Source organism: Pan paniscus, chromosome 11, assembly GCF_029289425.2.
Source record: "Pan paniscus chromosome 11, NHGRI_mPanPan1-v2.0_pri, whole genome shotgun sequence".
NCBI classification, from domain to species: Eukaryota; Metazoa; Chordata; class Mammalia; order Primates; family Hominidae; genus Pan; species Pan paniscus.
In genome coordinates, this window is record NC_073260.2 from 27,835,972 (window position 1) to 27,861,005 (window position 25,034).

General features: G+C 42.8%; 2 protein-coding genes across 7 annotated transcripts in view; one reads left to right on the forward strand and one right to left on the reverse strand.

Moving 5' to 3' along the window:
- The window catches only part of PTGR1 (prostaglandin reductase 1), a 43,950-nt gene extending 19,789 nt beyond the window's left edge, over positions 1–24,161 (forward strand). For both annotated transcript variants that reach the window (XM_003810866.4, XM_003810867.6), the window contains exons 5-10: positions 996–1,163; positions 3,571–3,688; positions 8,220–8,375; positions 12,332–12,440; positions 16,938–17,056; positions 23,907–24,161. In XM_003810866.4, coding sequence (XP_003810914.1) covers positions 996–1,163; positions 3,571–3,688; positions 8,220–8,375; positions 12,332–12,440; positions 16,938–17,056; positions 23,907–24,017 — 781 coding nt within the window. In that variant the 3' untranslated portion in view covers positions 24,018–24,161. The remainder of the gene's footprint in view (positions 1–995; positions 1,164–3,570; positions 3,689–8,219; positions 8,376–12,331; positions 12,441–16,937; positions 17,057–23,906) is intronic.
- Positions 8,390–25,034, reverse strand: part of ZNF483 (zinc finger protein 483) — a 53,442-nt gene continuing 36,797 nt past the window's right edge. The window contains exons 5-6 of one of the 5 annotated variants that reach the window (XM_055117256.2): positions 21,487–21,605; positions 9,284–10,807 (exon numbers count right to left, since the gene is read on the reverse strand). In XM_055117256.2, the coding sequence (XP_054973231.1) occupies positions 21,499–21,605 (107 nt within the window). In that variant the 3' untranslated portion in view covers positions 9,284–10,807; positions 21,487–21,498. Of the gene's footprint in view, positions 10,808–17,387; positions 19,418–21,053; positions 21,606–25,034 lie in introns of those variants that run through there. The other 4 variants (XM_055117254.2, XM_014346235.3, XM_055117257.2 and 1 more) reach the window with 4 other exon arrangements.

Sequence of the window (25,034 nt, forward strand, 5' to 3'; positions counted from 1 at the left end):
GAAGACTTTTGGGTGACCCTGTGTTAATAGAGTGGAAAAGGGTAGGCCGGGCGCAGTGGCTCACACTTGTAATCCTAGCACTTTGGGAGGCCAAGGCAGGTGGATCACCTGAGGTCAGGAGTTCGAGTTCAGCCTGGCTAACATGGTGAAACCCTGTCCCTACTAAAAATACAAAAATTAGCCTGGTGTTGTGGTGGGCACCTATAATCCCAGCTGCCGAGGCAGGAGAATTGCTTGAACCCAGGAAGTGAAGGTTGCAGTGAGCTGAAATCACACCATTGCACTCCAGCCTGGGTGACAAGAGCAAGACTCCATCTTAAAAAAAAAAAGTATGCATATATATATAGAGAGAGAGAGAGAGACAGAGAGAGGAGAGAGAGAGTGGAAAAGTAAAATCAGACAATGATTAAGGAATGTCCACTGGATTTTGTGCTCAGGAGGTTGTTGTGACCTTAGTGGAGTAGTAGGGGTGGAAGGCAGGTTGCAGCGGGTTAGCACATGAATGGGAAGTGAAGAAGTTTGGCTGAAAAAGGAAGACGAAGGGGCAAGGAGATAGGGGAGGGATGGGATTATAAGATGGCAGAGTTGAGCATGCTTATATGTTGAGTGAAAGGGACAGTAGAGAGGAAAATCTCAAAGATTCTGGAAAGTGGAAGGCTAAGGGAAAGAGAGCAACACCTGAAGAAGAGAAGGCTAGTGTCCAGGTCACCTTGAGCCACAGGACAGAGGCCTCTTGCTTAAAAGGAAGAGAAGTGGGTGAGAACAGGCGCTCCTCACCCCATGAGCCACTCCTCAAGTGGCTGGGCCAGTTGAGAGTTCTCTGGTGACCCCTATGCCGATGGCTAAGAATTAAGATGGAGAGGGGTGGTGGACTATCAGTCGTGGAATATCAACCTCAGTGCACTTTTGTCAACACAAACCGCACAGCATCCTGACTCCCTTGAAAGGGAAGACATGTCACATGCCTTAATGCCTTAATGTGCTTTATCTTTCAGAGTTGTGGAAAGTAAAAATGCAGCCCTACCAAAAGGAACTATTGTACTGGCTTCTCCAGGCTGGACAACACACTCCATTTCTGATGGGAAAGATCTGGAAAAGCTGCTGACAGAGTGGCCAGACACAATACCACTGTCTTTGGCTCTGGGGACAGTTGGCATGCCAGGGTGAGTTTCATGGATATATTCCATTTGTTTGAATGTCTGACACTCTGATTTTCCAAAATGGTTTATTCAGAACTTGATCAACAGGAAGATATTTGATGCATGATAGGCTCAGGGGCTGATTAGAGAAGAGGGCAGGACTAAGAAGGAAGATCAACCTAAGTGTCCATCAATGGGTGAATGGATAAAGAAAACGTGGTCTATATACATAGCGGAATACTATCCAGCCTTAAAAAAGAAGAAAATCTTGTCATTTGTGACAACATTGGAGGACTTTATGTTAAGTGAAATAAGCCAGGCACAGAAAGGCCCATACCACATTATTTCACTTCAATGTGGAATCTAACAAAGTTGAACTCATAGAATTAGAGAGTAGAATGATAGTTACCAGGGGCCGGGAGGCTGAAGGGTTGGGGAGATGTTGGTCAAAGGATACAAAATTTCAGTTAGACCCACCATGCCCGGCATGCATAGACATTTTAGTAATTAATGTTTACTAAAATTAATACCTTCTTACATTCAATTAGTGGACACTAAACAGTTCCAGCACTTCTTATTCTTTCCTGCCTGCCCTGTACCCTCTATGGGTGAGAGCTCTTCCTCCTCCTTCGTTATCCTGCTCATCCTTCCCTCTGCACCGTGAGCCAGGTGTGGGGAAGGAGAGGTGAAGGTAGACATGAGGAAACTTTGGTTGTTGAGAAGGTAATTTGTAATATATTAGGAGATCCTGACTCCTGAAAGAGAAGATAATTTATTCACTTATGTATATTTCTTATTCATCTGACCAAGCCACTAAGGAATGCATGTTAGATATTTGGATTCTTAGAAAAAAATGCTGCCTGTGCCTCTCACTGCCTTCTATTCAATGCCAACCTCTCATGGGCCCCAAATATAGTCAGAGGTGTGTAAGCTAAGTAATGTCAACATGTAGTTTTTTTTTTTAATGCAGAAATAACTTTACATGAATTTGTCTGAAATTCTGCAAGTGGCTTAACAATCACTATAATGGGTCTGGATTTTATTGGCTGAGATTCAGGTCTGCAAAAATATAGCTTAACATTTTCCACTACTGAACTTCATTTCTACCTCAAGCCCTCCTTTTGGCTGGTGTAATAAGAGAAAACCTCAGTTAAATTCAGTGATTTCTCACATCATTTCAAATTTAAAACTCAGGATTTCTTTTTTCTTCTCCCTGCGGTTGTTGCAAAGCTCCAAGGGATAATACAAGTTCAGTGTCAGTAGAAGGGGGACAACAACAACTTCTTGATCTTGATCTGTACTGGTCTTAAGCTGGTCTCCTGCTCAAAGTTACTTCCTTTCTCTAAGTTTTGAGATCCTTTCCCCCTTTCCTTCTTCCCACTCTTCCTTCCCTTTCCTTTTTTACAACTTTGAAGGTCTTCTGAGGAATGAAATGGAAATATATATACAGTGCCAAATGATCACCTCTAAACAAAAACAACTCCTATGTACCCCAAATTCATATTTCACTCAGAATTTGAACTCCTCAAAATTGCCACTGCCAAGGACATCATTGTGAAAGTAGAGGATGCTTAATACCTTCTTACATTCAATTAGTGGGCACTAAACGATTCCAGCACTTCTTGGTCTTTCCTGCCTGCCCTGTACCCTCTACGGATGAGAGCTCTTCCTCTCTGTTCTCCTCTGTTACCCGTCATTCCCTCTGGACTGTGAGCCAGGTGTAGGGGAGAAGAGGTGAAGGGAGACACAAGGAAACTTTGGTTGTGAAGAAAGTCTTCAATCATATCACCTTCCAAACTCGCAATCCAATGAGATGCGGTGGTGTCTTCACCCAGTCCCCATCAGTACTGCCAGTGCTGCATCTTGGTAGGTCCAGTAGCTCTTTTCCTGCAAGCTAACTTTGACATCTTACTTGGGGTAATACGGGGAAGTTTCAGAAGGTCTTCCATACCACTTTGGAGCCATGGAAAGCTCCAGATGCTCCCTGTGACCCTCTCATGCCTAATATCACAGCATTGTAGCTACTCTGTGGCTATGTCGCCATGATAACATGGGGGCTTCTCCCATGAAGCTCATCATCTACATAGAACTTATATGGGAATGAGGCACAGCTCTCTCTTCTTGAATCCCCAAAGTTTGAGAAAGATAATCCATCTTTTGCCCCTGAAATTTGGCCTGTGAATGGACAGGATACAGCCCCTTTCTAGCCAACTCTCCCTTCCCTCCCTAGTTCACATCATCTTTATTCCTATCTGACAGTAGAGATGGAGGAAGTAAAGCAACAGTGGCTGGCAATATTTATTTCCTATATTTTTGTCTTTTACTTGGACCCATGGCACTGGGCCACTGAGAAGGCTTTCAAGATATATATAAATGAGTTATAGAGGAAAGAAACAACTCTATTCATATATCCTTAATTTTCTTCCTTTAGCCTGACTGCCTACTTTGGCCTACTTGAAATCTGTGGTGTGAAGGGTGGAGAAACAGTGATGGTTAATGCAGCAGCTGGAGCTGTGGGCTCAGTCGTGGGGCAGATTGCAAAGCTCAAGGTAAGTGCCTTTCTCCAGTAACAAGCCTTTATTCAAAACCCATTGGGAATGCAACAGTGAACACAGCAAATCTTCCTTGGCCTCAGGGAGTTTATAGTCTAGTTGTCTTCTTTAGAAGTTGGAGATTGAGAAATTGGAGGAATGGGGAAAACTATACCAAAGATAAGCTGAACATTGTTATTTGATAACATTGCAGATAATCAAGTCAGAAATGGCCTCTGTCTAGAGTAGTGAGTTTATCGGCATTTATCATTTTCATATTTTTTACTGAACATTCTATCGCTACAGCTTAATCTTCTTTCTTCATGATTGTCCTTAGCAATAGAAGAAGGGACTTGAGATGAGCCAGCTAAGAGTCATCACCCACGTGGCCCCACTGCCAAGGCTGTTGTACTAGAAGGAAATGGGCATTCAGCCCAGAGCAGTGGGGCCATGGCTTGGGAACTAACTCCTGGGAGGTACCTAAGACAAGGAAACGTTGGCTCTGATTTAAGCAGATGTCTGCTCAAGGGATCCAATCTGATGGTGGGTGTATAGAGTAGGCAACAACTCAGACACAGTATGGATTTGTTATTACATAGTGGGAAGGTGATCTGGCTCAACTGATCCTTTGCCCAAGGCTGGGATGCAGGATTCAGGACCTAGGTCCTAGGGGACAAGTTAGATGGAGTACAGATGAGTACAGGGTTACAACCAACGGCCAAGGGTTTGGACTGGTCTCCAGTGCTAATAGGAGCTTGGAATACAAATGTGAGGCTACCATAGAAGTTGTAGAATAATTTGTTTAAGTAAGTAAATAAATAGGAATAGATATTAAATTTTATCAAATGCCATTGCAGCATTTATCAGGTTCACTTTTCAGTGAATGAATTACATTAGTTTTCCAATGTCGAACCATTCTGACATTTGCAGAATAAGCTTTACGTATGTATGGTATATTATGGGCTTATACCTTTGGAATTGACTTGATAACATTTAAAATAGAATTTTTGCATCTATAGTCACAAGTGAGTTTGGTTTAAAGTTTACTTTTTGTTCTGGAATTTAGCTAGGCTTGGATTGTGCTAAAATTACAAAATGAATTAGGATTATTTCTAAATATTCCAATTTCAAATATCCTATTAAATCACAAGGGGCTTTTATCCCATAAGTTTGATAGGACTTGTGCTTAAACCTATTCTTTTATATTCAACCTTTCTGTCCATTTTATGTGTGTTTCTGTAAAATGCAGCTATTTGCATTTTTCACCCATCTGAAAGTCTCAGTGTTGTAATAGTTAAATTTAAGTCATTCTTATTAATTGTCATAACTGGAATGTTTGGTCATATTTATATTATCTTACTTTGTTTTCCGTTTATCGGTTATTTCTTTCTGTGATATTTTCTTTGTTCTTTTTTCTCTAATTACTGAGAACCTAAGTTTTATTTACATTCTGCTAGTGTTTACCTTTTTACCAATTATTTAAAATCTGTTTTATTTATATCCTGCTACTATTCATATACATATTTTATAAATAAACATATACAATACATGTATATGAACTTCAAACAGTATATTTTTTCCCCATATTCTACCCTACATCCTAGATTTTTATTCAATAATCTAATAAATAATAAAAATCTCATTATCATTAAAACTTTTGGGTTATGACATCTGAAAATGCCTTTTAATTTTGATGCATATAGAATTCAAAGGACCTGCCAGGTGCAGTGCTGTGTGCCTATAATCTCAGCTTCTCAGAATTCTGGCTGAGGCAAGAGGATCCCTTGAGCTCAGAAGTTCAAGACCAGTCTGGGCAATGTTGTGAGACCTTGTCTCTAAATTAAAAAAAAAAATTCAAAGGACCCAATCCCTTTCTCTCAGAGTTCTATAAAATTGCTCTACTTTTTCAATTTCTATTTAGGGTTGCAGATGAGACATTCAAAGCCAATCTGATTCTCTTTCCTTTTTAGGTAATTAGACTTTTCTTTTAGGTGCTTATAAGCATTTCTTGTTATTCTTTGAGTTTAGAAATATCACCAGGAAATGTCTATATCTGTCTTTGTTTAATCCTGCCTGCAACTTAGTTAGCCATTATAATCTGAAGACCAACGTTTTTCTTCAGATGAAGAACAGTTTTCTTCTTCTATTTAATTATTTTTTTCATCTATTCTGTTTTCTTCATGAGGAATGGTATATGTTCATTCTGTTTCCCTTAGGACTATTCTTGTATGCTCTCTTTGCTCTCATAATTACATCTTTTGTACTTTTTCCTCTGCATTCCGTACTTTCTTAATCTGGTCCTCCAATTGAATTACATGACTTGCAGCAGCATCAGTTTCTAGATTAGCAATTAAGTTTTTCATAGCTGAGGCTCCTCATATTCTAGGATTGCTTCCTTTCCCCATAACCTGCACTTGTTGACTAATGCAGTATCCTTTTGAATTTCACTGAGAAACTTGAAACGGTATGAACACATCTTTTAAAATATCTTCTCTTCCCTGTAGAAATTCCACTGGAGACTGCCATGCTAAGGAATTTATACTCAGTCCTTAAAGAAGTAACATGATTGGTTCTGCTTTTTAGAAACATCACTTAGGCCTTGGTAGGATAATAGTTCCTAGGGACGCTATACTAGAAACAAGAAGTCCACTTAGGAGGCTCTTACAATAATTCAAATGAAAATTTTGATGCATCGACAAAGATTGGAAGTCAGAGTCAGCTTTTTTTTTTTTTTTTTTTTTTTGAGTTGGAGTTTCGCTCTTGTTGTCCAGGCTGGAGTGCCATGGTGCGATCTCAGCTCACTGCAACCTCTGCCTCCCGGGTTCAAGTTATTCTCCTGCCTCAGCTTCCCGAGTAGCTAGGATTACAGGCATGTGCCACCACGCCTGGCTAATTTTGTATTTTTAGTAGAGATGGGGTTTCTCCGTGTTGGTCAGGCTGGTCTCGAACTCCCGACCTCCGGTGATCCACCCACCTCAGCCCCCCAAAGTGCTGGGATTACAGGCGTGAGCCACCGCGCCTGGCCCAGAGTCGGATTTTAAGGCTGTTTGGTTAAAAAAGAGGAAGAAAACCAGATGATTGGACATGGATCATAAGACAAAGGAAAGCTTCTCCTTTGAGCCATGTTTCAGGGTTGGATAACTGAGTTGTATCATTCTCTATAATAGTGGATAGAAAAGAAATAAGTAAGAAGCAAGGAAAAAAGTATATTCCCTTTTGAACACACTATTTATGAGGGACCTACAGGACATCCAAGTGTGAGGACATCTATAGGTTGTTGGAAATACTGATTTGGAACTCAGGAGAAAAAAAATGGGCTAACATTAATAGATAGAATTAATAGATTAATTAATAATCTGCATAAAGGAGGTCATAAGAGTGAAAGAGATCATCCTATGATAGTCTATAGTCTTAGAAGGAAAAAGGACCAAGGAGGGCTCCCTTGCCATAGTTTTTTCTGGAATCATGAAAGAATGGAAAAAGCCTGTGGCCGTCACTATTTGTACAGAGATTCATGTAAATCCAACTGGGGTTTTTCCTCGATTGAAAATGCACAGTGGCACATATTCTGGTCTTCATAATACATTTAGAGTATAAGGGAGCTTTCTGAAAAGCTAGTTTCTATGAACCACTATAATCTGTAGTGTCATCCTGAAAGTGCTTTTCAGAATGCTTCCTAGCTCCTCTGTGATTAGGAAGCGTGTAGTCTGGTGCTTTGGACTAAATCAAAGGATAAAGGGGGCCTGGTGCAGTGGCTCATGCCTGTAATCCGAGCACTTTAGAAGGCTGAGGCAGGAGGATCACTTGAGCCCAGGAGTTCAAGATCAGCCTGGGCACTTTAGGAGGCCAAGGCAGAAGGATCACTTGAGCCTAGGAGTTCGAGATCAGCCTGGGCAATATAGTGAGACCCTGTCTCTGTGAAAATTTAAAAAATATAAAGCCAGATGTAGTGGTATGCACCTGTGGTCCCAGCTACTTAGGAGGCTGAGGTGGGAGGATCACGAGCTTAAGAGGTCAAGGTTGCAGTGAGCCATGTTCGTGCTACTGCACTCCAGCCTGGGCAACAGAGTGAGACCATGTCTCAAAAAAATATAAACATTTAAAAAATCAAAAAAGGATAAGGGGGCAGTTACTAGGAGGGCTGTCTGTGATGTGGGAGTCACAGAGCTGAGACAAAATAATAGTCTGAAGAATGACTGTACCAAGAGATGGCATACACTGCATTGCAAGGAAGAGAAGCCCAGAAACAAAGAACCAAGGAAGTCAAATGGATTGGTTGTGAAACCAGCTGGTGGAACTATGAACCAAATAAATGCAGAAGGGACCTGCTGGGTGGTCAGAAGCAAGCTGAAGCTGAGTTGTAGGATGGTCCGGGGACTGATTTCACCTATGGGATCTGTTGGCCCATTATGGTATTCCTTTTATATGTGGCTCAGCACCTAAGAGAGTGTTCCTAGGGAACCTAGGCATACGAGACCAGGAAAGTAGTGTTGGTCCATGCTTGTGACTTATTCATGGTTTCCTTTTTTTTTTTTTTTTTTCTACTTAGGGCTGCAAAGTTGTTGGAGCAGTAGGGTCTGATGAAAAGGTTGCCTACCTTCAAAAGCTTGGATTTGATGTCGTCTTTAACTACAAGACGGTAGAGTCTTTGGAAGAAACCTTGAAGAAAGCCTCTCCTGATGGTTATGATTGTTATTTTGATAATGTAAGTACAAACTGGACTTAATATCTAATTTATTATGGAAGTACTATATAAAGCAGGAGTCTCCTACCCCTGGGCCATGGATGGTTAGTGGTCCATAGCCTATCAGGAACTGGGATGCACAGCAGGAGGTGAGGGGCAGGTGAGCAAGCAAAGCTTCATCTGTATTTACAGCCCTTCCCCATTGCTCCCATTACTGCCTGAGCTCCGCCTCCTCTCAGAACAGTGGCAGCATTAGATTCCCATAGAAGTGTAAACCCTGTTGTGAACTATGCATGTGAGGGATCTAGGTTGTGCGTTCCTTATGGAGATCGCACTACTCAGGTGCCTGATGATGCCTGATGCCTGATGATCTGTCACTGTCTCCCATCACCCCCAGATGGGACCGTCTAGTTGCAGGAAAACTCACCCACTGATTCTATGGTTATGGTGAGTTGTATAATTATTTCATTGTATATTACATTGCAATAATAATAGAAATAAAGTGCACAATAAACACAATGTACTTGAATCATCCTTGAAACCATCCCCCCAACAATCGATAGAAAAATTGTCTTCCAATGAAACTGCTCCCTGGTGCCAAAAAGGTTGAGGACCGCTGATACAAGGGAATATATTCCTAGAGTTTCCATTTTGGGGTACATGAAGAAAGTATATATGCCTTTTTTAAAAAACAGCTTTATTGAGATATCATTCATGTACCATGTAATTCACTCATTTAACGTGTAGAAGTCAATGTTTTTTACTATATTGGCAAAATTGTACAACCAGTTTAAGAATATTTTCATCACCCCCCCAAAAAACGCTACTCATTAGCAGTCACTCTCCATTACCACCCTCCTCCCCACTAAAAGTGGTCTCTTATGACTGGCATCTTTCACTTAGCAAAATGTTTTCAAGTTTCATCCATATCATAGAATTTATCAGTGCTTTATTCCTTTTTTTTGTTTTTTGAGACAGGATCTCACTCTGTCACCTAGGCTGGAGTGCAGTGGTGTGATCGTGGCTCACTGCAGCCTCGACCTCCCTCGCTCAAGCAATCCTTCCACCTCAGCCTCCCAAGTAGCTGGGACTATAGGGATGTGCCACCACACGCAACTAATTTTTATATTTTTAGTAGAGATGGGGTTTCGCCATGTTGCCCAGGCTGGTCTGGAACTCCTGGGCTCAAGCAAACCTCCCAACTCGGCCTCCCAAAGTGCTAGGATTACAGGCGTGAGCCACCACACCCAGCCTGATGGGTATTAGCTTATACTTTCTGGCTATGAAGTATAATGTTACTATGAACATTCATGCAGAGGTTTTTGTGTGGATGTTTTCATTTCTTTTAAGTATATACCTATGAGTAGAATTGCTGGGTCATATGATAATTTCATGTTTAACATTTTGAGGAGCTGTCAAACTGTTTTGCAAAGTGGCTACAGTACTTTACATTCCCACAAGCAGTGTATGAGGGTTCCAACTTCTCTACATACTCACCAACACGTGCTATTGTCTGTCTTTTTTATTATAACCATCCTAGTAGGTTTGAAGTGATATTTCATTCTGATTTGAGTTTGACTTGCATTTCCCTATGGCTAACAATATTAAGGATCTTTCAACGTATGTATTTGCCATTTGTATATCTTCTTTGGAGAAATATCTGTTCAAAATCTTTGCCCATTTTTGAATTAGGTTATTTGTGAGGTTGTAAGATTTTTTTTTTTTTTGAGACAGTTTTTTGCTCTGTCATCCAGGCTGGAGTGCAGTGGCGCGATCTTGGCTCACTGCAACCTCCACCTCCCGAGTTCAAGTGATTCTCCTGCCTCAGCCTCCCGAGTAGCTGGGATTACAGGCATGCACCACCATGCCCGGCTAATTTTTGTATTTTAAATAGAGACGGAGTTTCATCATGTTGGCCAGGTTGGTCTCGAACTCCTGACCTCAGGTGATCCACCTGCCTTGGCCTCCCAAAGTGCTGGGATTGTAGGCATGAGCCACCACACCTGGCCAAGAGTTCTTTACATCTTACCGATACAAGTCCCTTATTAGATTCAGTGGATTTTCATTATTCGCAATATTTATGTTCTATAAGGTCACCACCAAGGCTGAAAACCATTGCTTCTAGGGGAAATATGTACATGTTTGCACATATCTCACATAGACTATAATCTGAAATCCTTAAAACAACTCATCCTAGTAGCTTTTATTTTATGAAAGACAAAGGGAGGTTAAGAAGTGTTAAGTAACTTGCCTATGGCCACTCCACTAGCTAATACCCCCAGAGTTGGGATTCATACCCCATCCAACTCTTCCCCGAACCAGAGCCTCTTGAACTGCACTGCAGTGGCCCCATCCTCTGGTCATCTCTGTGTAACAGTTGAAACAAGAAGGCAGAGCATGGTCTTATTCAGCCTCAGAGAACATCTGCATCTTTTTTACTGCTCCATGTATGTCTGCAAGTGACCAGGGAGAGCTTAGTGAGTACTGGTTTGAGGTTACAAATAAAATTTTAGCAAGTAGTTTACAATATGCAAATATGAAACCCACTAATAATGAGGACCAACTCTATATGGCTTGCAAATATTTTCTCCTATTCAGTGAATTGCCTTTAACCTTCTTTCTGTTTTTGTTTTTGCCCTTTTTTTTTTTTGAGACTCAGTCTCACCAGTCTCACTCTGTCTCCCAATCTGATGTCTCCCAATGTGATGACAGCTCACTGCAGCCTTGACCTCCCAGGTTCAAGCGATCCTCTTGCCTCAGCCTCCCAAGTAGCTGGGACCACAGACATGCTCCATCATACCCAGCTAATTTTTATGTATTTATTTTTTTGTAGAGATGGAGTCTCACTATGTTGCCCAGGCTGGCTTTCACTTTCTTGATGGTATTCTTTGAAGCATGAAAGTTTTAAATTTTGATGAAGCCCAATTAATCTATTTTTCTTTTGTTCCTTGAGCTTTTGGTGTCATGTCTAAGAAGGCTTTTCCTTTCTCAGGGTCATGAAGATTTATTCCTGTGTTTTCTTCTAAGAGTTTTATAGTTTTAGCTCTTACATTCAGGTCTACGATGCATTTTAAGTTAATTTTTGTGTGTAGTATAAGGAAGAGGCCCAATTGCATTATTTTCCATGTGGAAATCCAGTTGTTCGGCACGTTTATTGAAAGGACTATTTTTCCTCTATTGAACTGCTTTAGCACTTCTGTAGAAAACCAATTGATCCTAAATGTAAGGGTTCATTTTTGGACTCGTGATTCAGTTCCATTGATCTGTATTTCTACTCTCACACTATCTTAATTAATTTAGCTTTGTATTAAGTTTTGAAATTGAAAAGTGCCAGTCTTCCAACTTTGTTCTCTATACACCTTTTGAGTATTTTTCCATACCTTTAAATTATAAGACAATGAGGTTATTGGACTGATCAGAGAACCTCAATATATAATAAAGGAAAATGTATAAGTTATAAAAGGTATGGTCTTAGAATCAAATGAAAAAGCCTGTTTATTTATTTTTCTTTTTTTCTTGAGATGGAGTCTTGCTCTCTTGCCCAGGCTGGAGTGCAGTAGTGTGATCTCAGCTCAATGCAACCTCCGCCTCCTGGGTTCAAGCAGTTCTCCTGCCTCAGCCTCCCAAGTAGCTGGGATTATGGGTGCCCACCACCATGCCCTTCTAATTTTTTGTATCTTTAGTAGAGACAGGGTTTTACCATGTTGGCCAGGGTGGTCTGGAACCCCTGACCTCAGGTGATCCACCCACCTCAACCTTCCAAAGTGTTGGGATTACAGGTGTAAGCCACCGTGCCCGGCCGAAAATGCCTGTTTCTAATGTCTTTTTCTAACTGCAGTCTTCTGCACTGTTGGGCTAATTCAGTCAGTTTTGTTGCTGCTAAAACAGGTATTGTAAAATAATGCTTGTGACTTAATGATTCTCCTGAATCTCTAGTATTTAGATTATTTAACGTTTTGTCTTTGCTATCTGTTTAGGTAGGTGGAGAGTTTTCAAACACTGTTATCGGCCAGATGAAGAAATTTGGAAGGATTGCCATATGTGGAGCCATCTCTACATATAACAGAACCGGCCCACTTCCCCCAGGTAATGAGCGCGTGCACACGATCCCATATGTCACAAGGCTGGACAAGGAGAAAATTCACAGATATGCCATAGGCCAGTGACTCTGAAATTATTAGAAAGATTTTCATATATTCTTTTTTTTTTTTTTTTTTTAAGACAGAGTCACTTTGTGAGTGCTCAGGAGTTTGAGACCATCCTGGGCAACACGGCAAAATGCCGTCTCTACAAAAAATACGAAAATAAGCTGGGTGTGGTGGTGTACACCTGTAGTCCCAGCTACTCAAGAGGCTGAAGTGGGAGGATTGCTTGAGCCTGGGAGGCGAGGCTGCAGTGAGTTGTGTTCCTGCCACTGCACTCCAGCCTGGGTGACAAAGTGACAGCCTGTCTCAAAATAATAATAATAACAAAAACAATAACAAAAGAAATAAAAATATATATAATTTCACATATTTTGTGCTAAATCAGCTTATATTAGATTTTTATGTAGAGAAACAGCAGGATCTACAAATATAAAAGAAACAGTTATTAAAAGTTTTAGTTTTTACCTATCATTTAATGCAAAATTGTAAAAAGACAGTGATGATTTGATTTAGAAACAGAACACCTTGGTCTGGCTGGTAAAATATTCAGGTTCCTCTGGATATTAGAGACATTGCTGGAGGTGCGAGAGGAATAAAGTGTGACTTGCTGTGGGTGAAGGGAAGAGCAGACTGCCATGCCCTTCAGAAATCTTGGGCAGTGCTTCTTGGAGCAGTAGGGCATCTTGGCCTCAGCAGGCTGACAATTGCCACTAAAAGGGAAGGGAGCAGCAGCTTCCCTCCATTCCTTGATTGTCCTTGTTTTATTTCTCTGGTGCCCTGCCATGCGCTCCATTCCCCACTCCCTACTCTCTTATGCTGAAACCACATCCCTCCCACTCCACACTCTGAGGTCCAAAAGCAGTATCAACCAGAGAACCATATTCATTAAATCCCAGTCCTGTGAGATGCCTTGTACAGGCCTCTCATTTTACGGGTGTGGAGATGAATGGCCAAGAGGACCAGAGACTCTTTAACTCCTATTGGCAACAGACTCAAAACAAAGACCAGTCTTCTAAGCTCCTCATACAGAGTCTGTTTCTGCTACAGTGATTCTGTGCTATTAAGAGAGATCACAAATTACCTATGGTCCCCCCCCAAAAAAGGAGAAAGTACGAGAAAGTAGGAAAAAAAGGAATCTTCCAGACTCTAATCAGGATCCAGGCAACCATAAATCAATGGTTATTTATTCTATGATGAGCTTGACTAATGGGAATGAAACCTTATAGCCCCACTGGTTAACCACCACACAACTGTATGGAGATGGGGGGGCTAGAAAGGAAGGGGCTGACAAAGGGCAACTTGTAGATTCCCTCTCAGGTTGTGAAAAATCAAAATCATTACCAAGAAGGAAACTCCAGATTTACTTGGCAATCTTATTGTTAGGGACTTTTTTTTCCCCTTATAATTTTCTAACTGGTGCTAAGCATGGGAAATTGCCTGCCTGACAACTGAGCAAAGCTGCAGGAGGCCTTTTCTTAACCACAGTCCGATTAGGAATAGCCAAATATTTTGGATACAGTAACTCGATCTAGTCTTTTTAGCAATTAGTCTTTGGAAGCTCAGCTGCTCAGACAGGACTTTGAGATGTCAGCTGGCCTTGTCCGTTACATTTTAATCAGATGGAATTCTGCCCTGCCACAGAGCCCCAGAAATTCTAACATATTCCACTGTTAGGATAGCTCAGAGGCAAGCAATGATTTCCTCCAGGTTTAATGCTACATATGCTTTTTTGCTCTCAGTAAAAAAACAAAAACCAACATTCTCATCAACACGCACAAATCCAGAAACAGCATTTCACTTTCATTTTGCTTTTTTGTTTGTTGGTTTGTTTGTTTTGAGACAAGGTCTTGCTCTGTTTCCCAGACTGGAGATTTTTTTTAAATTTTTTTAATTTTTTTTTTTTTTTTTTGAGACAGGGTCTCGCTTTGTTGCCCAGGCTGGAGTGCAGTGGCGCAATCATGGCTCACTGCAGCCTCCACCTTCTGGGCTCAAGTGATCCTCCCACCTCAGCCTCCCGAGTAGCTGAGACTACAGACATGTGCCACCATACCTGGCTATTGTTTTTTGTTTTGTTTTGAGACAGAGTCTCACTCTGTCGCCCAGGCTGGAGTGCAATGGCACAATCTCGGCTCACTGCAACCTCTGCCTCCCCGGTTCAAGCGATTCTCCTGCCTTAGCCTCCTGAGTAGCTGGGATTACAGGCACAAATCGTCACGCCTGACTAATTTTTTTTATTTTTAGTAGAGACGGGGTTTCACTGTGTTAGGATGGTCTTGATTTCCTGACCTCGTGATCTGCTCCCTTCAGTCTTCCAAAGTGCTGGGATTACAGGCATGAGCCACCATGCCCATCCCACTTTCATTTAAGATGAGGAAATGAGAGTTCCAATCCCTAACTCACAAAGAATAGTTGATGTGGGTCTTCTGAAGAAGCACTCTTTCTGTCTCATTCTCTTGCATTAGTTTCTTTTGGTTCAGGACGAAGCTTCATATTTCCAACTGCTAATGTTACTTTCCTCAAAGTAATCAGTGGGAACTTTAGGCTGAGTGGTGCCAGTGGTCAAAGATGCTGAAGCTAGATTCCACCACTCGTCTTAGCACACCAGGCATCTTCGCCTGACTTCCTGGAACTTGAAAACCTATGCTGAGGTGTCATTCTGTCAGTTTCTAGTCAATTAGGACACTTGGGAAAATCAACCAGGCAACCAAAAAACTTTTTCTTCCTTACACACAGAAGGGTAGTATCTTCTTTACAGGCTGCAGGAGAGCTGTGTGCTTTTTCTGGGGTGCTGGTTTTCAAAGTGTGGGCCAAGGACCAGCAGCATCACCATCTCCTGGGAGCTTGTTAGAAATACAAATTCTTAGCCAGGCGCAGTGGCTTATGCCTGTAATCCCAATATTTTGGGAGGCCGAGGCAGGAGGATCGCTTGACCCAGGAGTTTCAAACCAGGGCAATAGAGTGAGACCTCATCTCTGACAGAAAAAACAAACAAACAAACAAAAACTAAAAAAAATTAGCCAGGTGTGGTGGCATGCACCTATAGTCCCAGCTACTTGCAGGGCGGAGGTGGGAAGATCACTTGAGCCAAGAGGTCAAGGCTGCATTGAGCAGTGATGGCACCACTTTACTCCAGCCTGGGGAAACAGAGCCAGACCCTGTCTCAAATTAAAAACGACAACCACAAAACACACAGACACAAAAACAACCACATGTTTATTCTTTTGTTTGTTTACTTTTTTTCTTTTTGAAACCGAGTCTCGCTCTGTCACCCAGGCTGGAGTGAAGTGGTGCAATCTCAGCTCACTGCAGTCCCCTTCCGACTTCAAGCGATTCTCCTGCCTCAGCCTCCTGAGTAGCTGGGATTACAGGCATGTGCCACCATGCCCAGCTAATTTTTGTATTTTTAGTAGAGACAGGGTTTCACCATGTTGGCCAGGCTGCTCTCAAACCCCTGACCTCAAGTGATCTGCCTGCCTTGGCCTCCCAAAATGCTGGATTATAGGCATGAGCCACGCACCCGACCCCACACACTTATTCTTGTAGGTCTAGAGGTTAAAAGTAAAATGGGTTGGCAGGGCTGCATTCCTTCTGAAGATGCTAGAGGAGAATCTGCTTCCTTGCCTTTTCAAGCTTCTAGCAGCTGCCTGTATTTCTTGGCATGTGGCCCCTTCCTCTGTCCTCAAAGCCAGGGGCATAGGCTCTTCCTCCTCCTCCTCTCTCTCATCTCTGCTTCTGTCACCCCATATTCTGTCCCTGACTGTAACTTTCCTATATCCCTCATTCCCTTACGAAGACCTTTGCTGTTATATTGGGTCCATCTTTATAGTGGAGAATAATATTCCCATCTCAAGGTTCTTTTTTTCTTTTTATTTTTTTGAGGCAGAGTCTCATTCTGTCACCCAGACTGGAGTGCGGTGGCACGATCTTGGCTCACTGCAACCTCCACCTGTCAGGTTCAAGCAATTCTCCTGCCTCAGCCTCCCAAGTAGCTGGGACTATAGGCACCTGCCACCATGCCCAGCTAATTTTTTTTTTTTTTTAAATTTTTAGAAGAGACGGGGGTTTCACTATGTTGGCCAGGCTGGTCTTGAACTCCTGACCTTGTGATCTGCCCGCCTTGGCCTCCCAAAGTGCTGCGATTACAGGTGTGAGCCACCGCGCCACCCCCAAGCTTCTTAATCATATCTGCAAAGTCCATGTAAGGAACAGGTTCTGGGGTTTTTGGATATGAACATCTTTGGGGCCATTATTCTGCCTGGCTGCAGAGTGCATGTTGATTGGCCAGCAGTCCCGTGGATCAGAAAGGAGTGAGGAAATGGAAGGGGAGAAGCACCAAAAAACTCCCAGCACCAAGCACAGTGACAGTGACCTGTACTGCTTGTTTCACCATGGGCACCTCCCTGGATCCTGCCACCCAAATGTGCCCTTCTCTTCACAGGCCCACCCCCAGAGATTGTTATCTATCAGGAGCTTCGCATGGAAGCTTTTGTCGTCTACCGCTGGCAAGGAGATGCCCGCCAAAAAGCTCTGAAGGACTTGCTGAAATGGGTCTTAGAGGTAAGGAGCTCCGGAGCCACCCCTTCCAATTGTACACTAGGTCACACTCCCTTTTGCCTCTCAAGGCTTTTGTTCCACCAATTCTTCCCCATCTCTGCCGCATCGTCAGTTTTTCCCTATTGGGTCATTGTGCTTAGAGTATAAATATTCTTACTTTTCCCATCTTTGAAAGGAAAACAAAACAACCCTCTCTAAAGTTCATTTCCACTGCAAATGCAGGTCCATTTCCCTTCTCTCCCTTTTATAACAAAATACCTGGAAGTGCTGTCTACACTCACTGTCTGCCATTCCTCTCTTTCCATTCTTCCTTAAACCCACATATGAGGCTTTTCAGAGTCTCACTCTGTTGCTCAGGCTGGAGTGCAGTGGCACAATCTCAGCTCACGGCAACCTCCGCCTCCTGGGTTCCAGCAATTCTCATGCCTCAGCCTCCCGAGTAGCTAGGACTACAGGTGTGTACCACCACGCCCAGCTAATTTTTTGTATTTTTAGTAGAGACAGGTTTTCGTCATGTTGGCCAGGCTGGTCTCAAGTGATGCGCCCGCCTCAGCCTCCCAAAGTGCTGGGGTTACAGGTGTGAGCCACCGCACCTGGCCAAAATTAACTTTTGTCAAGGTCACAGGGGACCCTTACATAGTGAAATCCACTGGTTGATTCTTAGCCTCACTTGGCTATGGGAAATATTTCATAGTGATCATTCTCTCCTTGATATGCTTTCTTCCCTTTGCTTCCCTTAACTCTTGGTTTTCCTCACTGATTGGTCCTCCTCAGACTCTTGCTAGCTTTTCTTTACTCCAAATTAATATTAGAGTGCCCCAGGTCATGGTCACTGGGACTTTGCTCTTCTCTATCTACGCTTGAGCTATCCCTTAGTTAGCTCGTCTGGGCTCAGTATGCTGGGAGTTCCCATCTCTATCTCCAGCCTGGCTCTCCTCTTAACTCTAGGCTAGTATGTCCACCTGGATGCCTGATACACATCTCTGACATAACATCTTGAAAACGAAATATATTTTGATCTTTCCTGCTCAACATGCTCCATATTCAGACTTTACTATCTCAGTTATAACAATTCTATACTTCTAGTTTCTCAATCCAAAAGCCTTGGTCATCTTTGATGTCTTTCTGTCGTACCCATGTCTAATCTCTAAGGAGATTCTGGTGGTTCTATCTTCAAAATATATACAGAATCTGAACACTTCTCCCACCTCCCTGCTACCACCCTGGTCCAGGCACCATGCCTTCTAGCCTGGATGCTTGTAGTGTATCAGGGGAACCTGCCCCCAATATTTCAACATAGGTTCTTTCTATTTTTCATAAGTGTTGGCTGGCTGAGAAATAAAGAGAAAGAGTACAAAGAGAGGAATTTTACAGCTGGGCTGCTGGGGGCGACACCACATATCGGTAGGACTGTGATACCCACCTGAGCCACAAAACCAGCAAGTTTTTATTAAGGATTTTAAAAGGGGAGGGGGTGTACGAACAGGGAGTAGGTCACAAAGATCACATGCTTCAAAGGGCAAAAGGCAGAACAAAGATCACATGCTTCTGAGGAAACAGGACAAGGGCAAAATCAGAATTACTGATAAGGGTCTATGTTCACTGTGCACGTATTGTCTTGGTAAACATCTTCAACAACAGAAAACAGGGTTCAAAAGCAGAGAACCAGTCTGACCACAAATTTACCAGGGCGGAGTTTTTCCCCCACCCTAATAAGCCTGAGGGTACTGCAGGAGATCAGGGCGTATTTCAGTGCTTATCTCAAATGCGTAAGACAGACACTCCCAGAGCAGCCATTTATAGACCTCCCCCAGGAATGCATTCCTTCCCCAGGGTATTAATTATTAATATTCCTTGCTAGGAAAAGAATTTAGCAATATCTTCCCTACTTGCACATCCATTGATAGGCTCTCTGCAACAAGAAAAATATGGCTGTGTTTTTCCCAACCCCGCAGGCAGTTAGACCTTATGGTTGTCTTCCCTTGTTCCGTGGAAATCGCTGTTATTCTGTTCTTTTTCAAGGTGCACTGATTTCATATTGTTCAAATACATGTTTTACAATGAATTTGTACAGTTAACACAATTATCACAGTGGTCCTGAGGTGACATACATCCTCAGCTTACAAAGATAACAGGATTAAGAGATTAAAGTAAGACAGGCGTAAGAAATTATAAAAGTATTAATTTGGGAACTGATAAAATGTCCATATTAAAATGAAATCTTCACAATTTATGTTCCTCTGCCATGGCTCCAGCCAGTCCCTCCGTTTGGGGTCCCTGACTTCCCGCAACAGTAGTGGACTCTACCTGGCCTCCCGTCTTTGCATCCCTATAGACAATTCCCAATGTGGTGGCCATAGCGATCTGTTAAGGCACAAATCAAATCCTGCCGTTCTTATGATCCAAACCATGCAAAGCTCTGCATTTCACTTAAAGTAAACCAAAGTGCTAATATTCAGTAAGCTTACACAAAATCTGACCCCTGATATCTCTCTGATTTCATTTCTTAGTATTCATCCCCTTATTTACTTGGCCCAGTCTCCTCCACCCCTCTGTAACTGCTTGCTGAATTCTCTCACGTCCTGCAAGCCTTTGCTAAAAAGTGCCGTCTGGACTGGCACGGTGGCTCACACTTGTAATCCCAGCACTTTGGGAGGCCAAGGCAGGTGGATCACAAGGTCAAGAGATCGAGACCATCTGACCAACACGGTGAAACCCTGTCTCTACTAAAAATACAAAAATTAGCTGGGCATGGTGGCGTGCACCTATAGTCCCAGCTACTTGGGAGGCTGAGGCAGGAGAATCGCTTGAACCTGGGAGGCGGAGGTTGCAGTGAGTCAAGATCGTGCCACTGCACTCCAGCACAGTGACAGAGTACAACTCCATCTCAAAAAAACAACAAAAAAAGTGCCTTCTGGGTGAGGCAAGTTTTTAAATGGCCCTATTTTAAGTTGCATTCCCTCTTCATTCTTGATCCTCCATATCCCACGCACCCCCACTTTTTTTGTTTTTTTTTTTTTGAGACAGGGTCTCAGACACCCAGGCTGGAGTGCAGTGCTGTGATCATGGCTCACCACAGCCTTGACCCAGGCTCAGGGGATTCTCCCACCTCAACCTCCTGAGTAGCTGGGACAACAGTCATGTGCCACCACACCTGGCTAGTTTTTTTGTGTTTTTCATAGAGAAGGGCTTTCACCATGTTGCCCAGGCTCCTATCCTACTTTTATCCATAGCAATTAATCATCTTTTAACATAATATATACTATAATTTACTTATCATTTATATTTATTGCACATCTCCCTTCTTGAGGATGTAACCTCCATGAAGACAGCATATTCATACATTTTGCTTTCTGGTGTATCTCCAGCCCCCAGAATAGTATATGAAGCAATGTAGGCACTGAATAAATATTGCTGAATAAATGCATGTTAGAGGGGTGCATACATGTGCCACAGCTCTTCCAGGTCCCAAGTAGCAAATAAGACAATCCCTTAGTCCTGTGCTGTGATAATTTTCAAACCTTACACCATGTAAGTTTTAGTCAACAGAAATCTGAACAATCAAGTTGCATTATTTTAGTTTTACAGGGGAAAAATGACATCATGTTTCCTAATCCCTGGCCAATGATCATTTTCCAATTCCAAAGAATAGATTGCTCCTCCAGCAGCCACTGGAGCTTGGCACTCTTCCCAGTATAGCACTTGCAGTGCCGGGCTGGGCTGTCTCCAGGGAGCTGAATCTAAGTTGTCCCAGTTGGTGAAATCTAATGTAGCCCATCCGTGATCACAGTTGACAACAGGAAACCACTGTGCTGGTGTCCCCAGTGCTTCCCTCTAACAAAGTGAAGCTGATCATAGTTAGTTAGGTGTTTATTTATTTATTTATTTATTTTTTTTGACATGGAGTCTCACTCTGTTGCCCAGGCTGGAGTGCAGTGGCGCGATCTCAGCTCACTGCAACCTCTACTTGCTGGGTTCGAGTGATTCTCCCACTTCAGCCTCCCAAGTAGCTGGGATTACAGGTGCCCGCCACCATTCTCGGCTATTTTTAGTAGAGACGGGGTTTCACGATGTTGGCCAGGCTTGTCTTGAACTCCTGACCTCAAGTGATTCTCCTGCCTCGGCCTCACAAAGTGCTCGAATTATACGTGTGAGCCACCGCACCCAGCCCTAGTGGGTTTTAAGTCGTGAGTTGGCCTAATTTCTTTCACATACTCCCTTTTTAATCTCATTCCCTATTTTTTAAAATTCACTTTTTATTTTAGAAAAGTTTTAGGCTGGGTGCGGTGGCTCATAGCTATAATCCCAGCACTTTAGGAGGGTGAGGCAGGAGGACTGCTTGAGCCCAGGAGTCCAAGACCAGCCCTGGCAACATAATGAGACTCTACAAAAAACAAAAAGTTAAAAAATTAGCTGGGTGCAGTGGTGCATACCTGTAGTCCCAGCTACTCGGGAGGCTGAGGTGGGAGGATCACCTGAGTCCAAGAGTTCAAGGGCTGCAGTGAACTCTGAATGCGCCACTGTCCTCCAGCCTTGGCAATAGAGCAAGACCCTGTCTCAAAAACAAAAATAAAAATAGAAGTTTTAGATTTATAGGAAAATTGGGAAGATAGTACAGAGAGCTCCCATATACCCTGCATCCTATACCCTAATTTCCCCTATTATTAACATTTTACATTAGTATTTGTATTAGTTTGTTAGGTCTACCAAAATAGAGTACCACAGACTGGGTGGCTTAAACAACAAACTTATTTTCTCACAGTTCTGGAGGCTAGAAGTCTAAGATCAAGGTGTCAGCAGGGTTGTTTCTTTGGAGGCCTCTCTCTTTTCGACTTGTAGATGGCTTCCTTTTCCCTGCATCTTCACGTGGCCTTCTCTCTGTGTGTCTATGTCCTAACCTCCTTATAAGCACACCAGTCATATTGATTAAGGCCCACCTGTGTGACTTTGTTTTACCTTAAGTACTTTTTTTTTTGAGATGGAGTTTTGCTCTTGTTGCCCAGGCTGGGGTGCAATGGTGCGATCTCCGTTCACTGCAACCTCCGCCTGCCGGGTTCATGTGATTCTTCTGCCTCAGCCTCCTGACTAGCTGGGATTACAGGTACATGCCACCACGCCTGGCTAATTTTCGTATTTTTAGTAGAGACGGGGTTTCGCCATGTTGGCCAGGCTGGTCTCGAACTCCTGACCTCAGGTGATCCACCCGCCTCAGCCTCCCAAAGTGCTGGGATTACAGACATGAGCCACTGCGCCCGGCCTCTTAATTACCTTTTTTTAAAAAGCCCTATCTCCAAATATAGTCCCATTGTCAGGCACTGGTGATTAGGACTTAAACATATGGATTTGGATTGGGGGCATACAATTCAGTCCATAACAGTATTCGTTCTCTATTTATAACCTCTGAACTGGATTCTACCTTTCCACCCTATCCAGATTCCTTGCTTCTTCAAGAATAAGAATGAGTTGGGGCTTTCAAGTCAAAAGTTCAAATCTCAGCCAGGCGCAGTGGCTCACGCCTGTAATCCTAGCACTTTGGGAGGCTGAGGTGGGCGGATCACTTGAGCCTAGGCCTTTGAGACCAACCTGGGCAACCTAGCAAGACCCCGTCTCTACAAAAACTAAAAAAATTAGCTGGGCACGGTGGCACATCCCTGTAGTCCCAGCTACTCAGGAGGCTGAGGCAGAAGGATCACTGGAGCCCAGGAGGTTGAGACTGCAGTGAGCTATGATTGTGCCACTGCACTCAAACCTAGGTGACAGAGTGAGACCCTGTCTCAGAATAATAATAATAATAATAATAAAAGTTTAAATCTCAGCTTCCCTACTTTGTAATTGACTGACTTCAAGCAAATAATCTTGTCTATAAATCCATGAAGAGTGCTAAGCCATCACTGGAATACATTAGCGAAAAACTTGTATCAGGTAACTCAGGTCTCTATATAAGACCCCTTAAAAAAATCTGAAAATGTAAATTAGTTCCCATTAGTAGGCTGTGCCTTGTAGTAGAAAGAGAAATGAAGACCCTTTCTCACTAACATGAACCCTTCCTTCCCACACTCCCAGATAAAGGTTAAACACATGTTGAAAGAACCTTGGCTTAAAGGGGAGACAGATTATTAGACTGTCCTGCCATTTATATTTCCTGAATAGGACCTGCCTCTTCAGGGGCCAGAGGTAATGAAGGGTGCTCTTTTCTCTGTCTATTTGCACCTCCTCTGAGATCATTGTGTTACTAAACTTTACTATGCATCTTATTTAGAAATTGCTTAATCGCGCTGGGCACGGTGGCTCACGCCTGTAATCCCAGCACTTTGGGAGGCCGAGGCAGGCAGATCACGAGGTCAGGAGATCAAGACCATCCTGGCTAACACGGTGAAGCCCTGTCCCTACTAAAAATACAAAACAATTAGCCGGGCATGGTGATGAGCACCTGTAGTCCCAGCTAGTCGGGAGGCTGAGGCAGGAGAATGGCATGAACCTGGGAGGCGGAGCTTGCAGTGAGCCAAGATCGCGGCACTGCACTCCAGCCTGGGCAACAGAGCGAGACTCTGTCTCAAAAAAAAAAAAAAAAGAAAGAAAGAAAAAGAGATTGCTTAATCACTGCCTTATGACATTTCGCACTATGATCCGACACCTGTTATTTCTTCTTAGGTGTACTTTGTAATCTTTTTTACATGTACTGTGCAAGTGGATCTTGCCCCACCTTGACTTCAAGTTCATGGAGGACAGGACTTCCATCTCTTATTTTCAAGGTTTCCAATGATGTACCTGATAAATTTGTTGCTAGGATGAGAACAGTATATCATTGAGAATATTAAATTGAGTTTTAAAATTTGTTGTTGCTTTGATACAGGGTAAAATCCAGTACAAGGAATATATCATTGAAGGATTTGAAAACATGCCAGCTGCATTTATGGGAATGCTGAAAGGAGATAATTTGGGGAAGACAATAGTGAAAGCATGAAAAAGAGGACACATGGAATCTGGAGGCCATTTAGATGATTAATTTGTTTTTCACCATTTAGCAAAAATGTATACTACCTTAAATGTCTAAGAAATAGTACTCATAATGAGTTTGAGCTACTTAATAAAATACATTTAAGTGGTATGTAATTAGTGATGGAGGATGGAAGTTTCACAGTCAACAACAACCAGTCACCTCACTGTTCACTACAGCTTCTTCTGAGTTGTGGTAGAAAATAATGGCTTTGAAGTGTGAAAATTTTCCAAACACTGTATGTTTTCATTCATAAGTGGGAGCTGAACAATGAGAACACATGGACATAGGGAGGGGAACAACACACGCTGGGGCCTGTCGAAGCGGGGGTGGGGGAGGGAGAGCATCAGGATAAATAGCTAATGCATTCGGGGGCTAATACCTAGGTGATGGGTTGACAGGTGAAGCAAACCACCATGGCACACGTTTACCTATGTAACAAACCTGCACATTCCACACAATTATCCCGGAACTGAAAATAAAATTAAATTAAATTAAAAAAAAAAGTTAGCCGAGCGTGGTGGCTCATGCCTGTAATTCCAGCACTTTGGGAGGCTGAGGTGGGCAGATCACGAGGTCAGCAGTGCAAGACCAGCCTGACCAACATGGTGAAACACCGTCTCTACTGAAAATACAAAAATTAGCTGAGTGTGGTGGCACATGCCTGTAATCCCAGCCTCTTGGGAGGCTGAGACAGGAGACTCACTTGAACCTGGGAGGCGGAAGTTTCAGTGAGCTGAGATTGCGCCACTGTACTCCAGCCTGGGTGACAGAGCGAGACTCTATCTCAAAAAAAAAAAAAAAAAAAAAAGTTTACTGCTTCTGTGACCTTAGACTTCTGATTTTTCATCTTTAAAGTGAGGATAATAACATCTTTCATATACATGTTACACATTTATTTAAAACACCAGCATGGGCCGGGCGCGGTGGCTCACGCCTGTAATCCCAGCACTTTTGGAGGCGGAGGCGAGGTCAGGAGTTCAA